General features: G+C 44.0%; 1 protein-coding gene and 1 pseudogene across 2 annotated transcripts in view; one reads left to right on the top strand and one right to left on the bottom strand.

Annotated features, from left to right (window-relative positions):
- Positions 1-17,345, bottom strand: part of Tbc1d31 (TBC1 domain family member 31) — a 59,880-nt gene that overhangs the window by 37,893 nt on the left and 4,642 nt on the right. Inside the window, exons 3-4 of one of the 2 annotated variants that reach the window (XM_032915637.1) lie at positions 11,839-11,954; positions 7,949-8,127 (exon numbers count right to left, since the gene is read on the bottom strand). In XM_032915637.1, coding sequence (XP_032771528.1) covers positions 7,949-8,127; positions 11,839-11,954 — 295 coding nt within the window. The remainder of the gene's footprint in view (positions 1-7,948; positions 8,128-11,838; positions 11,955-17,345) is intronic. The other variant, XM_032915644.1, reaches the window with a different exon arrangement.
- On the top strand, positions 13,025-13,511 carry LOC116885638 (annotated as a pseudogene).

Genomic DNA, 17,345 nt, shown 5'->3' with positions numbered 1-17,345 from the left:
GTATTTACCTCCCAGCTGGGGGGGGGGGGGAATAAGAACATAGCACTGCTCCTGCTTGGCTCCAGTTAGTCTGACTACATCACCACACTGCATCCCAGCAGCAGAGGGAGCGGTCACCCATCTACACAGGAAGCCAGAGAGTTCCAGGGTAAGGCTTCCTTGCTCTTTCTCTAATTTTATCACCTTTCCCCCCTTCCTGTTTTCTCTGCCGGTTCCACAGAACACTTAACCCTCTGAGGGCTGAACAGTTTAAAGTCCTGCTAGACACCCACAGGGCCCACCTGGGACACATTTCCAAGATGAGCACCTTCAAGAGGCAAACACACCCAACTCAGCATCTTCTGGAACGTTGGGGAGGTATGCAGACTCACACCAAATACGAAACTCAGGCCGATCTGTGCCAGAGCTGAGGCTGTCCCACACCCAAACCCGTCCTGGAGAAAACTGGTCTTCCAGGAGTGCTCTCACTCCTAAGAGCACAGGCTCGGAGGCCCACAGGAGGGACAAGCTCCAGTCAGAGACAGCAAGACCGAGTAACACGAGATAATCAGATGGCGAGAGGCAAGCACAAGACCCTAAGCAACAGAAACCAAGGGCACTTGGCATCATCAGAGCCCAGTTCTCCCACCACAGCAGATCCTGGATGCCCCAACACACTGGAAAAGCAAGATTTGGATTTAAAATCACATCTCATGATGATGATAGAGGACTTTAAGAAGGACATAAATAACTCCCTTAAAGAAATACAGGAGAACACAGGTAAACAAGTAGCACCCCTTAAAGAGGAAACGCAAAAATCCCTTAAAGAATTACAGAAAGAGGAAAACTCCTCCATTGCTGGTGGGATTGTAAGCTGGTACAACCACTATGGAAATCAGTCTGGAGGTTCCTCAGAAAATTGGACATTGCACTACCTGAGGACCCAGCTATACCACACTTCTGGACATACACCCAAAAGATGCTCCAAGGACACATGCTCCACTATGTTCATAGCAGCCTTATTTATAGTAGCCAGAAGCTGGAAAGAATCCAGATGCCCTTCAACAGAGGAATGGATACAGAAAATATGGTACATTTATAGAATGGAGTATTATTTGCTATCAAAAAGAATGACTTCATGAAATTCTTAGGCAAATGGATGGAACTAGAAAAATATCATCCTGAGTGAGGTTACCCAGTCACAAAAGAACACACATAGTATGCACTCACTGATAAGTGGATATTAGCCCAAAAACTCAAATTACCCAAGCTACAATGCATAGACCACATAAAGCTCAAGAAGAAGGAAGACTAAAAAGTTCAGATGCTTCAATCCTTTTTAGAAGGGGGAGCAAAATACTCAGGGGAGGTAGACGGTGGGAGGGACTTGGGAGGAAAGGAGGAAGGGGAAGGAGGAGAATTGGAGGGGGGGAGGCAGAATCAGGTATGAGAGGTGACTGGGATGATATACAGAAGGTCAGGAATTTGAACAGAGGTGTGTAGCAATGGGGGATGCGGAACTGGGGGGGTGCCACCAGTGAGTCCCAGATGCCAGGAAAGCAAGAGGTTCCCAGGACCCAATAGGGATGAGATTAGCTGAAATGCCCAACTAAGGGGAGGGAGAACCTGTAGAGACCATATCCAGAGGTTAGGCAAGGTTCCCAGTTGAGGGATGGGGGTCACCCACCCTTCTCAAAATTTTAACCCAGAATTGCTGTCTAAAGGAAATACAGGGATAAAGTGTGGAGCAGAAACTGAAGGAAAGGCCATCCAGAGACTGCCCCACCTGGGGATCCATCCAATATACAGACACCAAATCCAGACACTATTGCTGATGCCAAGAAGTACTTACTGACAGGAGCCTGATATGGATGTCTCCTGAGAGGCTCTGCCAGAGCCCTACTGATACACATGAGGATTCTTGCTGCTAACCATTGGACTGAGCACAAGGACCCCAATGGATGAGTTAGAGAAAGGTCTTAAGGAGCTGAAGGGGTTTGCAACCCCACAGGAAGAACATCAATATCAACCAACCAGACCTCCTGACCTCCCAAGTACTAAACCACCAACCAAAGAGTACACATGGATGGACCCATGGCTCCAGCTACATATGTAGCAGAGGAAGGCCTTGTCTGGCATCAAATAGGAGGAGAGGCCCTTGGTCCTGTAATTCCTGAATTCCCCAGTGTAAGGAAATGCCAGGGTGTTGAGGTGGGAGTGGGGGGGGGGGCATTTCATAGAAGAAGGGGGAAGGAAGATGGGAGGGGGGAACCTGGAAAGGGGATAACATTTGAAATGTAAATACATAAAATATCCAATAAAAATATATGTGATTAATAAAAAAAGGAGCAGGTCTTCTCTGTGGGCAGAGTTTTGCGTACCATGTGCAATACTCTGTGTTTGAAAATAAGACAGAAGCAAAGTGGAGATAGCAGTGCACCCCTAGTCCCAGCACAGAGCCTGAGGCAGGAGAGGAAGCTCAGAACAGCCTGGGATAAAAATGAGAGCCCATTCCACTACAAAACCAAAAGCAGAACAACAAAAGTCAAGGCTGGTAACTGTAACAAAGTGAAAGCCAGGTGCGCAATTCACAGACACCCAAGGAGTGCTCTTGTATACAGACTGACGGGCAAGGAACATTTATGAAACATTTTCTGACAGAGACCATAAAGTTTCTTCACAGAGAGATGAACAAACGTCATCTCAATTACAAGGATCTATTCCTCAAGTCCTTACTGAGAAATGAAAATCTTATCACTCACCATCACTCACCATCACAGCAACCAAGAGTTCCTAATTTGAAGAGGACAACTGGTTCACCTCTTGTTATTTAAGTGGGACCTTTACTAACGACACAGCAGACTGTCAAAGAAACTTTGGGTCTTTCACTATGAAGTTAATTTCATAATGGAACTTTAAATCTGAAACAGTCCCATTCCGTTTTTCTGTGACAGGTTCCAATTAAATCGCTACATGGTGCTCTGTGCTGCTTTGCACTAAGACAGGTTTGGTTCACGCCAGAACCATTTTATAAGCTCTGTGACACTGGACCAGTGACCTAGTGATTCTGGAGTATGCCTTTTAGAATTAAAATGAGAATGACTAAGAAGCCAGGCCTGGCGGAATACGCTCACATGACCTCAGCACTCAGGAGCTCGAGGTCAGCTGAACCCCACCTTTGAGCTCTAGACCAGTGGCAGCTGTGGTGGGGAGGGAAGGGGCTGAGTTAGGGGCGCATAAGGTGAGGCTCTCAACAACTGGCTTCTATCACTCCCCATTTTTGTTTTGTTAAGATGAGGGTCTCCCTAAGTTGCCTGGGTTGGCTTTGAATTGCCACCCCCCTCTCCCCCGTGGGTAAAGGCACCTGCACCAAGCCTGACCACCCAAGTTCAATCCCTGGGACCACATGATGGAAGAAAAAACTGGCTCCTGAAAATTGTTCTCTGACCACATGGCATCCTTGTGTATGTGCACACGCACACAATAAATGCATACAGAAACAAATTATTTTCAAAATATAGCATTATATTTAAAAAAGGTCCTCCTGCCTCAGCCTCTGGAGCAGCTGAGAGTACAGCGGGCATCACTGTGCATGGCTGATGTTTAGCACTGCTTCCAGACTGCAGACAAATGCAGCGGGAAGACATCCGGATGACAGTCAGTCCTTCAAAGGCACTTCAAGGGCCTAACACATGGCTCTGGGCTCATTTCCCACCACGTCCCATCTCCCGAAAAGAACCAACACCACCAAGAACAACAAAAGACACTTTGAAATCAAAGATTTCCCTGATCTGGCCGTCACAGGGGTGGCGATGTGTGCGTCAGTGTCATTACCAACTGGAGAAGGTTCTGGAATGATGCATACTCATATTACAGGGTCTGACCCAGCAGCAGCGCATCCTTGAATACATGGGTGCTTTAGGTCTCAGTCAGCTCAGTTCAGATTAGGCTGCCCGGCAAGCAAGGTCAGGTCAAACTTTGCCATAGACTGAGATAAGTCCTTCTGAGTTTCAATGTTAATAGACAATAAATACCTACAGCTCAAGAAAAGTATTACTATCTTATTTTTAGAACACATTTTAAAGAATACATCTGGAGGCTCAGGGCACAGCACAGTTGGTAGGGATCTTCAGGAAGCCGTGGGTTCAAACTCCAACATGGCATAAACTGGGCATGATGGCACATACATGCCTTAGTCCTAGTACACAGGAGGCAGAGACAGGAAAATCAGAAATTCAAGACCATCATTAGCTACATAGTGAGTTCAAGGTCAGCCTGTGCTTCGTTAATTTTCCTCAGGCAGACAGTCAGATATGTAATGGATGGGTAGATGACAGGTGACAATTTCCCTAAGCACTGATAGGCCCTGCATGCATTATCACAGTAAGTCTTGAAGTCATCACTTCGGTAGGTGCTGCTGCTGTTTTCCTCTTCCACTGGGTAAAATTCCTTGTGGAGAAGATTACCAGGAATTGACTCAAGCCTTTAGACTCACTTCTTACTTATAAGAAAGAGAGGACAGAAAAGAAGTTAAGCAGTCTTATTTTGAAGACTGGGTTATAGTTAGTTTCCATTTTAACACGGTGCGCAGAGGCAGAAACTATTTGGCTCTCCCCAAATTTTGCAAAGGCCAGGAGTAAAGAGCATTTCTATTTACTTACTTATTTCTGAGGCAGAGTCTCACTAGATAGCCCTGGTTGGCTTTCGGCTTGCAACGGGCTCTGCAGATCAGGCTGACCTTGCACTTGGCCTCCGGTGGCCTCCTGAGTGCTGAGACTGCCGCATATGCTGCATACCAGGCTACTTTACATTGATAAACAGAGCTGTATAGTTCTGGGTCTGTACTATATTTACATTTGTGCACATGTGTGTGTGCAAGCACATATGTGACAGCACACATATGGAGGTGAGAGGACAACTTGCAGGTCTCAATTCTCTTTTTCCAGCCTGTGGCTTCCAGGGATCGAATTCAGGTCAGCAAGCTTGCTGGTGAATGCCTTGACTCGTTGGGTTACCTTGTTGGTTTGCCCAACGGTCTTTTTTTTAATAGTTTGCTGGTAACTTACAGACTACAGTGTTCTATTACTTTACAGTCTTTTTACAAATACACATCACAGCATGTTCACACACACACACACACACGTATATATATATGTTGTATCCTCATGCTAAAATCTGGAGGTATTTGTACTGGCTGTGAGTGAGCAAGCAACGTCCTCACTGGGAGCCGTGGTAAGAGGAGCAGAGGCTTCCCCTCACTGTTCTGTGATCTTTTCCACAGAGGGCACAACTCACCGCACTTCTCTCTCTGCTTTGGGATTTAAAATTCAATTTAAGTGCTAAAGCAATTAAAGAGGAGCAGACCTATTAAGACATTTGGTCCATGGCCCTAACAAATACTTGGCTACAACTTCTATTTTCTTTTTAATTGTTAAAGCACACTAAAGAACTCTGGGATTTCCATGGAGAACATATGACAAATTTTTGGTTGACATGTATTAGTAGCTGCTCACATTAATAAGGAAGAGAATAAAGGCAATACCACATTACAGTATAGCCTAAATAAAGCAATCTCACTGGAGACACGGGTACTCCTGAAAACAGTAGTTAGCTAATCAGAGGGAAAAAGTAAACTCTGAAAACAAAATAAGTGAACATCTTGAAGGTACTATATTTATACATGGAATACTAATTAGTGATTAAAAGGAACGAAACACATAAAACAGGGCTTATAGAAAGAGTATTACCAAATAGTTTACTTTATGAGTTTTATGAGAGACAAACCAAACCACAGTAGAGAAGTATCAGAGCTATCTATGAAAGGATATGACTACTGAGCAGGGGAGGGAAGCGATGCATACTGTGAAACTACGCACTGAGAAAGAACATAGAGAAAGGTCATGAATTAAAGAGAATTCAGTGTTGGTACTGTTGTGTGGAGGTTTTTAATCCATCCACATGGCTGCTCTGGCAAAGGATTACATCCAAAGACCTAGGTTTGTGTGACCCGGCTGGAATGCAGGCAGCCACGTACCTTAAATCCCTCTGCTGAAAATACAGACACACCCTCAGTACACACCTGTAATACCAAACAATGGCGCTAAGGTTAGTTTGAAGAAGGAAGCAGCCAGGTTTGAAACTGGTGTCAAATAGAGGGGCAGACAAAGGGATGAATCAGAGAAAGGCTTGACAGAATGAGTCAGAGACAGGATACTCCCAACCCTCAGGAGAGCAGACAGGTTGTGGATAAAGACAGAACAGACCAGAGAATGAGAAGGAGACAGAAGATCAGAAAGAAATTGCTAGAGTTTGTTTGAAGCCAAGCAGAGCAATTTAGTCAAAGCTGAGTAAAGCCAGTTTGGATGAGACAGCTTGGAGAGTTCAGGCCTGCTGGCCAGTGTTCGGAAAGAGCTAGAATGGGTGAGTGTATTCAGCAGTAGGCCTCTGAGATGACCATTAAATCAGGTGAGTAAAAGCTACTCTTACATTGCTGGCTATGTCCAAGTAGACTTTCTGGTGTATTTCTGCATGCTATTTATCTAGTACAGCAAAAATGAACGCTAGTTTGCTTTTGAGCACGCCATCCTCCGTCTAACCTTCAGTTCATGTGTTGGCAGTCCCTCATAAGTGTTAATGGCGATCACTTGATGCACACTGATTGACTGCCTGCTTTCTGTTGGTTTCCCTCTGGATGCTTAGTTGGATGTATGTTACTTTTTATCTTTTTTGGTCAATTTACTCATTTAAAAAGTATGGCTTCATACTGTTCTTTTGCTTAGGGTTACCGAAGGTCATTTATGCTTCCATATGAATGCAAATAGCATTTTGATTTCTTTAAGAGGACATGAAGTTGAGGTTTGGTGGTGTAGAGTGAAACTTGGAGGTGTTAGGGGGAGTAGAAGGGGTACTTGTGATCAAAATATGTTGTTTGCATTTAAGAGATTCTTAAAGAATTAATGAAAAACATTTTTTAAAAATTGGTTTCACCACGAGATTTTATTCTCACGTTATCTTTTTCTCTAAGTTTAAGAAGCAAGTGGCGCACAAGGTCCTGGGTTCAGTCCCCAGCTCTGAAAAAAAGAAAAAAGAAAAAAAAAGAAAAGAAAAAAGAAGCAAGTGGCCATTGCTACCAGCAAAAGTCACAAGACTTTTTTTGGTTAATTTTTGGTTAAGATCAGATAGTTCTGAACCCAATTACTGGAAAGTTCCTGGATTAGTTCAGTGACACAGTGTTGTACAGTCAGCTTTGCTCATTCCTATGTAAGCGGGCTTCAATATAGACTCACCTTTAATATGCTTTACATGTTAGAAAAAAATGAATCCACAATAAAAAGCGCATTTTCATCTCCTTTGCCAAAAAAAGAAAGTAAGAGAAGAAAAAGAAAAGGAAAGGGGTATGATGAAAATTTCTCAGGCAAGAGTAAGGATCACCTCACATAGGTCACAAGTGTATGCATCTGCCACACTCACCTAGTGACGTGTAGGCACTTTGATGTAAATTATTCTATTAACAAATACTTCAACCATGATCCACTAAATGCAGGCTAAGTACCTAAGTACAATGTTGCTTGCATTTAAACTTACTTTATAGTAACATGTATCAAATTCACAGTAGAGTAACACGTAGATGACAAGAACCCATGTTTACTAAGAAGTTCTTATAGATCTACTGCATGTTTAAAGTTGTTCATAGCAAAACTGGAAAACATCTTAAATGTTTTAGATGTTTTAATGTTAAGCCAAGACATCTTAAAGTCTGTGGTTACAGCAGTAAGCATTTCCCAGCTATAGTAATTTAAAAGTCTCAGTGTTCTGAGCATAGCCGTAAGCAACACTTAATCCCAACTACTTCGCCTGTGTTGTGCTGTGGGAACTCAGCTACTGAAGCTTCAACAATTCATGGCTAGTGTACTTCTCTGAATCCTGTGCCCAGGGCACCGGGGGGAGAAGCACAAGCCAGGGCGCTGACCTTCTGGATCCCCACGGACTGGCAGACGTTCAGCTTCCTTTTCCTCTGGAAGGTATCCAAGTCCCAGAGCTGAGCTGTATCAGAGGAAGTCGTGATAGCGTATCTCCCAGATGTGTGCACAGAAATGGAACACACAGACGATTCATGTCCTCTCATCCAGCTGACCAGCTCCTTAGAGACTGTGGTAACAGTGAAATTGTAAACCATCACTCACCGATACACAAAACACTATATACACCATGCCTGGACTGATTCAGCTACTGGACATAAAGGGGTCATTGTGGCGTCTGCTTGATCATCAGCAAAGGTGGCTAACATTTACCACGGGGAGAGTCGGTAACATACAACCATGTGAAGGTCAGGCGAGGCCTACTGAGAGCCTAAGGACAGCCTCAGTGGGGCACTAGGGCTTGGGTATTACCACGTGTGACAGTTTTATGTTGCAGAGTGGTATAGCTAGGCCTCTGTTTCACAAGGGGTAGTTTGAGGATGTGGTTCATACACTGGACGAGGGGAAGTGATTAGACGGGACTAATTTACATTGTTGTAACAATCCAGACAAGAACTAGGGGCTTAACCTTAAAAAACGGCAATGGAGAAAGGAGAAAGTTCAAAAGCTGTCAGTAATGGAGAAACAGCATCTATGCACTAAGCTTCTGGCTCCAGGGGTCCTGGTTCAGCTACCCAAGCAGCCGGGTGCTGTGCCAAGTCACGTGGTAAGATGCAAAGAACAGCCTTAGCATGTCAGGAAGAAGGATAAATCTGATTTAAAGAACTGATACTGCCAGGCATCATGACTCGCACTTGGGAGGCTGAGGCAGGGAGATCACTATAAGCTTAAAATCATCTTGGGCAACATAGTAAATATGAGGCCAGCTCTGACCATACTTTATTTTTTTTTATTTCAAAAGATAAAGAAAGCCATATACTAAATATTAAAATGGAATTTGGGGCAGGTGGTATGGGTCTCTAATCCTAGCACATGCATGGCAGGCTAAAGCAGAAAGGTTCTGAGTTTGAAGCCTGGGCTACACAGTCAATTCCAGGCCAGAGGCCGCACAGCAAAACTGTCTAAATAAGTAAACAAACAAATAAGTAAAGGTTTTGACTTTGAGGTAGTCATGTGCCTGTCTGTGTAAATAGAGAAAACAGAACGGTAGAGAAAATACCCAAACTATTCATGGTGATTAGCACTGGGTAACAGAACGGGACTTTTATCTTCATGCATGTGTGAATGTTTCTAAGTTGTCTCTATTACATCACTTTGGTGATCCAAATTCTTCTAGACAGATAGAAGTGAGGAGAGAAAGAAAGCACAAAACGGTCAGATTGGGAGTGAAGACAAAGCAAAGTTCCTCAGGGAATGGCAGCTTCCAAATACTAGCCTAATGTCTGCCACTACTCCGCATTCCTTCCTGACCCTCAGCAAAAGAGGGAGGGTAACACTGTTGCTTTTCTTAAACTACATCTAAAGCACTACTTTTCAATTCATTATGCTGTCCTCTCAGCTTATGGTGGGAAAAAAAGCTCCTGTTTCATGAAGCACGATTCTTTTTTCCCTGATGTTGAATAGAGAATTAAGAGCTGGCTATCTATGCTGCAGCTCTTTGTCTATGGGTGGAGCCTATGAGACTGCTTCCTTCCGGGACAGCAGGGCGTGGGGCATCACTGCTCGGGTCTTGTTCAGGCAGCCACACTGTTGAAGTACGATGGGTGTAGTAGCTTCTCTGTCATTCCGAGGAGACTCAATCGCAGAGACTTCCTGGTCAATTCCAAGTTTTAAGTGCTATCAGGAAGTAGGCCAGCCGGCCGAAGATGAAACAGTCAGGGAGACTTGCCACCTTGCAGAAGTCTTGCTATTGTGAGGTAGTGTTGCACTGTAGGGAGTAGCCGCTCAAACAGCTACTAATAGATGCTGTGAGGAAGCAGGAAATGGCCACAAATAGAAAGAAAGAGGTGAATAGGAAGTTGGCATTTAAGGATCTTAATGGAGTGTGCATTCAGTGAGAGTAGGCTATTAAAATATGGAGCTCAGACAGAACAAAATGGTGTCGTCCAAGGAAGCTAGTTGTAGGCATAGACAGACTTAATGTTTTAAAGAGTTTTTGTCCCAGCAGGGTTGACTGGGTTTCTAGGCACTACTAAAGAAAAAATAACTATTTCTGCTTATTTGCAGGGAGAGTGCAGGATACAGATTCCAAGCTGAATTCTGGCTGCTTTGCTTTGCTTTATATAAATGTGGAACCCTGGTAAATTATTTCACTGCCTTAGTTACCTCATCTGTAAAATGGTGGTAACAATATCCATCTCAGTGAGTTAGGATGAAAATCAATTAGTACTTAAGGTCAGGAAATAGTCCTCGGAAAAGAATAAATACAATATAATTATCTATTGTCACTATTATTAATGTTAACCATATTTATATCTTTCTGAATATTACATACTATCAATTATTTAGTAACAAAAAATACAATTAGTTTTTTTTTTCCTTTTCACTTGTGAGTGAAGAGTAAGAGGTTTAAACTATAGCTCTCCCGAATGTCAACTTAAAGAATATATGTAATATAGTATGAAATATGTGGTGTTTTTTTGTTTGAATTTAGAATACCTACATGTAGGATGTCATACAGGTGAAGGCAGGTACAAGACAGAACGAGGACTGTCATTGGACGAGAAGGAAGGATGGGCGGGAGAAAAAGTTTGAGGGAAGAGGAGAAGCTGTGGAGAGAACATGGAGGCGGATGTTAAGATTCCTCTCTGCACATTTACACGTTGTTATGAATGTTCTTAAGGGATGGATGTGTACAGGGCTTTGTATGTCTAGGTGGGCAATTATATCTTATCAATTGGGTCAGAGGTTATTGGGTTGTGTGTTCTTTCATGTGGAGATTTAATTGAATTCAAGAGTGTGTGGTGGTGGAGACACTGGGCCGCCACGGAATTGGGATGTATATGTCTGGCATGGTGGCAGCCTGCCTCAGGAACTGGATGGGTAGAGAGATTGTTGCCAGGCTCAGAGAGAGGCCATCAGCAGTGTGATATGGGACGGAGCAAAGCGGGTGAGAGGCTTTGCTGATTGAGATGAAGATGTCTACCAGATACCTTGGGGCACTGGGGTACTGGATCTAGTGGGGGTAAAAGACAGCTGACTTTTATAATTTTACAGCAACACCTGCAGAGTATGGAATTTGGCCTTGAAAGAGAGGTGCCATATTTGCACTCAGGGAAAGAAATCTTTAATTCCTGGGGTTTCCCGCATGGTAGGAATATCTTTACTATTCAGTTGTTCCTTAGCTACAAACAAATGGCTTCTATAGGGACTCAAAACGGGGACTGGTCTCACCAGCAGGACCAGCAATGCTAACAGACTAACATCATGATGGCAGGAGGACTTTAGACAATACTTCAACTCTGGTGCTAATGGGGTGAGTGATGTTACAGTGTACACAAAAGCAGTAATTCAATTAACTATCTGCACGCTACAGCCTCAATCAAACTTGACATGAAAGCTTGAGAGACGCTTCTACCTCAGCAATAACCAGCATCTCAGCATGTATGCGGGAGGGATTCACCACTCAAGACATAGGAGCACCCTTCTATAAGTCTCCCAGACCCTATGCAACTCTCTCATTGGCTGGCTCATATATATGTATGTATGTATGTATGTATGTATGTATTTATGTATACACACACACACACACACACACACACACACACACACACACACACACTATATTAAGGCTGCAGTCAGTCACAGGTCCAATGCTTTCATAAGTTCTGTGAGCAGTCTTGAACAGACTGCTCCTGAGACTTATAGACTGGGGAGGGCCTTGCAGTCTGCTGGGCTATATTTTAGTCTGCTTCAGAAGACAAACAGGAGGACTTCTTACCTGTATCAAAACATTTAATAGAATAATCAGCTAATGCCACAAGGAACTCAGACTTCCTACGAAGATTAAAGGCCAGAGCTGTGCACGCTTGTGCTGTTCGCTGAACAAGATTAAACCTATTAAGAAACAGCTGCATTAGTATCAGAAAGTCTACCAGTGATCATCAACTTTACAGTGGTGAAGTTCTCAGAGGTGAAAAAGAGACCTAGATAATCGTGGGCCAAAATCAGACAGAAGGTCTAAGAGACCCCCTGTGACTAATGAGAGCATTTCTACCACGGGCAAAATGTCAGGACTACGATAACCTCTCAGGAGTCATGCTAAGGGGCTGGATTCACTTCCTCAACTGGGAAGACACTGTTAAGTTTTTGTTAATTTTTATTAATAATTTGTTAATTGGGAAGCCACTGTTAAGTTTCTGTTATTCAGCATAGCAGAATTACAACTGCCCATGTCTTTTGGGAAGATGCTTCTGGAAGCCAAGACAACTGACAGATGGAGGGACAGAGAGGAAAAGGTGGTTGTTGTGAAAGCTACTAGAGAAGCCCTTGCCCAGAGCTACAGGTACACATGAGGTGTGCAGGACGGGCTGTGTTAAGCCCAGAGAGACCCGGCATGCCTTAAACACAGGGCAAGAGAAAGAATAGGAGTTTCTCCAGTGTTAAATGATGATCAGAGTAAGAGGCCTAACAGGGCTGGGGGGTGAACTTGGGAGGACTGGGAACTAAATGTGATTGGGGTACGTTATGTGAAATGTCCAAATAATCAATGAAAATTGTATGTTAAAAAAAAAAAGGCTAGGAAGCTTAAGAGTTTGTTGTGATAAAATGTGTGGGGAGTTCTTAAGAAAGCTTGACATGTAACTACATTTTCATTTACAAAACATTAAGCTTCTGTGCTTAGGAGAAAGGGCACAAGCTTGAGGATAGGGAATCTTAAATCTTATCTTAAAGATGTTAAGTTCTGGGTGGAGAGATGGCTCAGCGGTTAAGAGCACTGACTGCTCTTCCAGAGGTCCTGAGTTCAAATCCCAGCAACCACATGGTGGCTCACAACCATCTGTAATGAGATCTGATGCCCTCTTCTGGGGTGTCTGAAGACAGCTACAATGTACTTATATATAATAAATAAAAAAAATCTTAAAAAAAAAAAAAGGATGTTAAGTTCTCCTTTCCGATCCGCCATCATGGGTGGAGCAGCCGACACAACGCAGATTTTTGTGAAGACCCTTACAGGAAAGACCATCACACTCGAGGCTGAACCCTCGGACACTATAGAAAATGTGTAGGCCAAGATCCAGGATGAGGAAGGTGTTCCTCCTGGTCAGCAGAGGCTGGTCTTTGCTGGTAAGCGGCTGGAAGATGGCCGTACTTTGTCTGACTACAACATTCAACAGGAGTCCACGTTCCATCTCGTGCTAAGACGTCGTGGTGGTGATCAGAAAAGGCAGAAGTCTTACCCCACCCCCAAGAAGAGTAAGCATAGGAGGAAGAAGGTCAAGTTGGCGGTGCTGAAATACTATAAGGGATGAAAATGGCAAAACCAGCCGACTTCGTCAGAAATGTCCTTCTGATGAGTGTGGTGCGGGAGTTGTCATGCGTAGCCACTCTGACAGGCATTACTGTGGCAAGTGTCGTCTGACTTACTGCTTCAGCAAGCCAGAGGACAAGTAGTTGTGTATGAGTTAAAAAAAAGAAGGAACTGAAAAAAAAAGATGTTAAGTTCAAGGCCCCTATACAACATTCAGATCTATGGGGTCCAAAAGATACTACACAGGCCAAATATGTCATTTTAAACTTTCTAGGAGCTATGTTATAGTAAAGAAAAAGATAAAATTAATTTTAATATCCAAATCCTATTTCAATGTTTAATCAAATATTCCATTTTCCTTTCATACTAAGTCTTCGGTGTATATTTTAGCACTACACCTACAATGTATCTGGTCACCTTTTAAAGGCTCAAGAGATGTAAGCGGCTAGTAGCTACTGGAGAACTCAGCAGAGTAATCTAGAAGCCAAATCTCAGTTAATAGAACGCACATGACAGGTCACATAATGCCCAAGACTCCGCTGGGATGAGATTATTAAAGAGAGCACTTGGAATAAGTAATAAATAAATAAGAGCACAGGAGGATGCAATCCCAGGGCAGGTGTCTGAGCAACACCAAGTATGGGGGCCGACACTGGAGGGAGCCAGCAAAGCAAGGGGTGACACAGTCAGAGAGGTGGGGAAACAGCAGAGTTTTAGCTCGAAGCCTGAGGGAGAAGGGGAGATGGAATCATTCAGTGTTTCACTATACAACAAACTGAAGAGACTCTTGTGCTGGACATAGAAAGGACTGAAGGGGCTCCATGGGAGGAGTGTGGGGGTGGGGGAGAGGCTGCTGAGATGGCTCAGCAGTTAAAGAGCACTGGCTGCTCTTCCAGTGGTCCTGAGTTCAATTCCCAGTAACCACATGGTGGCTCACAACCATCTACAGGGGGAATCTAATGCCTTCTAAGGGCAGGTGGATGTATATGCAGCAGAGCCCTCACATTAGATAAATAAAATTAAAAAGAATCATATCTGGTGTCAGGACCCTGTGCTTACTGCTTAGTTAATGTTCACCCTTAAAACACACTTTGGTCTAAGGATTATTTTGAGCTGAAAACAATCAAGGGACCTATACAAACAAAGTTCTATGCTTTTCTAGTATTGATCTGTCTGGTCTACATAAATCTGAATAAACTTACAAGGGTGTCCCTCCTCCCCTGACTATCACAAAGGGCAAAGGTCAATTAAAAGGTAACCCCTTGGGGTTGGGGATTTAGCTCAGTGGTAGAGCGCTTGCCTAGCAAACGCAAGGCCCTGGGTTCTGTCCCCAGCTCCAAAAAAAAGAAAAAGGAAAAAAAAAAAAAAAAGTAGCCCCTTATCATCTTGGGGAAGGCACCAGAGAGGGATCAACATACCACATCTACCACTGTTCTATGTATGTTCACCTTCCCGCAGCTCATTGTCTTTCGAGAAGCAAGTCGTTTTCCTGTTCACTCCCACTCCTCTAAGGTTTTATTGTTTCTGCTGCAAGTAATCTGGCACTTGGTGGCTCCCTGAACACCCACAGACACTCTGTCATAACCTGTTCTCTCCTTGTTAATCTGTCTTTTGCTTTAAGAACCCTGGCTCACAACTTAGGAGGGTACTTTTCCTCTCCTAGTACAGATAGCAAAGAGCCGATGGACAAAACAAGCAGGGAAGACCCAGGTGTGAAGGCCCAGGAGAGGCCGAAGGCATGGATAGGACGAAGGCATGGATAGGACGAGGGAACCACCATTTGGGAACAAGATGACAAGTTACAGATGGCTTGAACTTACTGGCATAATGGAGTCTGCAGTGGGGGAAGAGAAAGGGAGGCTTGGCATCTGCTTTCTCATAAGTCAGGAGGCTGAGCAGTGAGAGTAAGATCTGTATCCAACACAAGTAGGCAAAGAAACTGTAAAGCATTTGCAGCAGTTGCCGGAGCATGGCAAATAGCAAGGGAGCAAGGAACCACTAAGAATCACGGATGATGAAACATGCTATTGTTAACGGGAGCCCTCACACAGCATCTTGCTGTCCAGCAACAGGAGAAACTACAGGTGAGACTGCTAGGGAGGGTGAGGAAGAATGAGGGTGGGGCAGCCAGGGTCAATGCTATTTTTAGTGAGTAGAAATGATGGTTAGCAGGTTTCTAACAGACAGCAAATAAATGTGACTTCCTCTCTTGGACTATCCAAGAGTAAGTTACCAAGGTCATGTTCCTGACCTAATCATCAAAGTCCTTCCACACCCTGCCAGGTGTCCCACAGCCTGACAGGAGGATGATGGGTGCAGACTCATGCCTTCCCCATGTTTCTTGTTTCCCTCCATCTGGAGGTTCTACTCCCTTTACTAACATTCTCGACTGTGACCTCTGTGACAGTTCCAGGACAGTCTTGTTAGTGAACACCCCTACTAGCTAATGAATGACTCCATCTGGCTGCTGGGTTCTGTCTTTGTCAAGAACCACATAGAACTGTGCGCTTTTTTACTGTTCATCCACCTTTACTGGTCCTATTAACTTTAATCACTTGGTTTATACAGTGTGTGCCAGGCCTTTTCGTTTTACCCATTATTCTGTTTCTTCTATAATAAGATTTTGTGATGAGGCTGGGGATTTCTCAGCGGCAGAATGCTTACCTGTGTGAAGCCCTGAGTTTGAAGCCCCAGCACTGGATGATAAAATAAAGAAAAGAATTTTGTAGGGAGAAAAAATTTTTTGACTGTGCCACATCCCAGTCCACATTAAAGTGCTGCTTATAGTAGGACTGCGGAGGTTGTGACTGGCATCAGGGCATAACTCATCACTGTGAGTACTTATTTACTGCTCAGATATCTCCTCCGTGGGCACCCCTGCAAGCTGGCTTTGTGTCCTGACAATCTTATTATTGTAGGGATAAGTTTTCTATGAAATGTTACAGGTTCATACCATAGCATGCCTGCCCCTGTAATGAAACTGGCCATTTCTGCAACGATCTCTGGTTTCTTTTATCAAGGATTAGTTCTTGGAATCTAAGAACTGAGCACAAGGTCTGTTCACTGCTCCTGGCACGCTGTCCTGGCTCTCTGACTGGACAATACTAGGAAAGATGTGCATGTGCAGTGTGCTCCTCCTCACATAGATGTCTGTTTATTTCTTCTCTATGCAAACCCACAGTTTATGCTGAAAAGTCCAACTTTTAATCTAAAACCGAAGGGTTCACTCTAGCTTTCTTCGTCTCCTTATCTGAAGTCCTCCTGTGGTAAGCCAGACTCTTACTTTCCCAATATTTCTAATCTGATCACGGCTCTCTAAACCGACTCAACAGTGGCACTCGCCCCATGCAGACACTCTCTGACTGTTGCTGGTCATTCCCTTCCCACCTTGCCTCATGACTGGGCCTCACCATGGAGACTTAGTGATCGATCCTACTTAATTGCTTCTGGACCAAATAGGAAAGGAAGGAGGATGACTCCAACTCTGTGTGGTTCTTGGATCTAGTACACTGTAACAAAAAGGTCCAGAGGAAATCAAGTTTCTAAATCACCCAATGAAGTACTAGGACTTAATGACAAATAAGCGGTGATGGAAACTTAATTAAGAGAAAGTAAGCAGGTCTGGCGGGACGTTGTCTCAGTGGGTAAAGGGGCTTGCCCCTACACCTAACTGGCACGATTTCAACCCTTGGGACTCATATGGCAGAAGGTGGCAATCAACTCTTGGAAGCTGCACATGCAAGCTGTGGCCTGATGTGTATGCGTACACACACAGACACACATAAAATGAAGTGCAATATAGAAATTGTAATGAAAAGAAAAAACAAGCAGGCAGGAACGGTGGCTTCCTGCAATGGGGAGGTTGAGGCAGGACCACTGCAGGGTCAAGAGGCCAACCTGGGGCATAACAAGACCTGGCCTCAGGAAGAAAACTCAGAGCTGCCAGCAACCCTGTAAACCACTTAAAGCAGCTTTCT

The sequence above is a fragment of the Rattus rattus genome, chromosome 1 (assembly GCF_011064425.1).
Source record: "Rattus rattus isolate New Zealand chromosome 1, Rrattus_CSIRO_v1, whole genome shotgun sequence".
In the NCBI taxonomy this organism is placed as follows: Eukaryota; Metazoa; Chordata; class Mammalia; order Rodentia; family Muridae; genus Rattus; species Rattus rattus.
The sequence above is the reverse complement of the archived record's forward strand: the minus strand, read 5'-3'. Positions and strand labels throughout refer to the sequence as shown.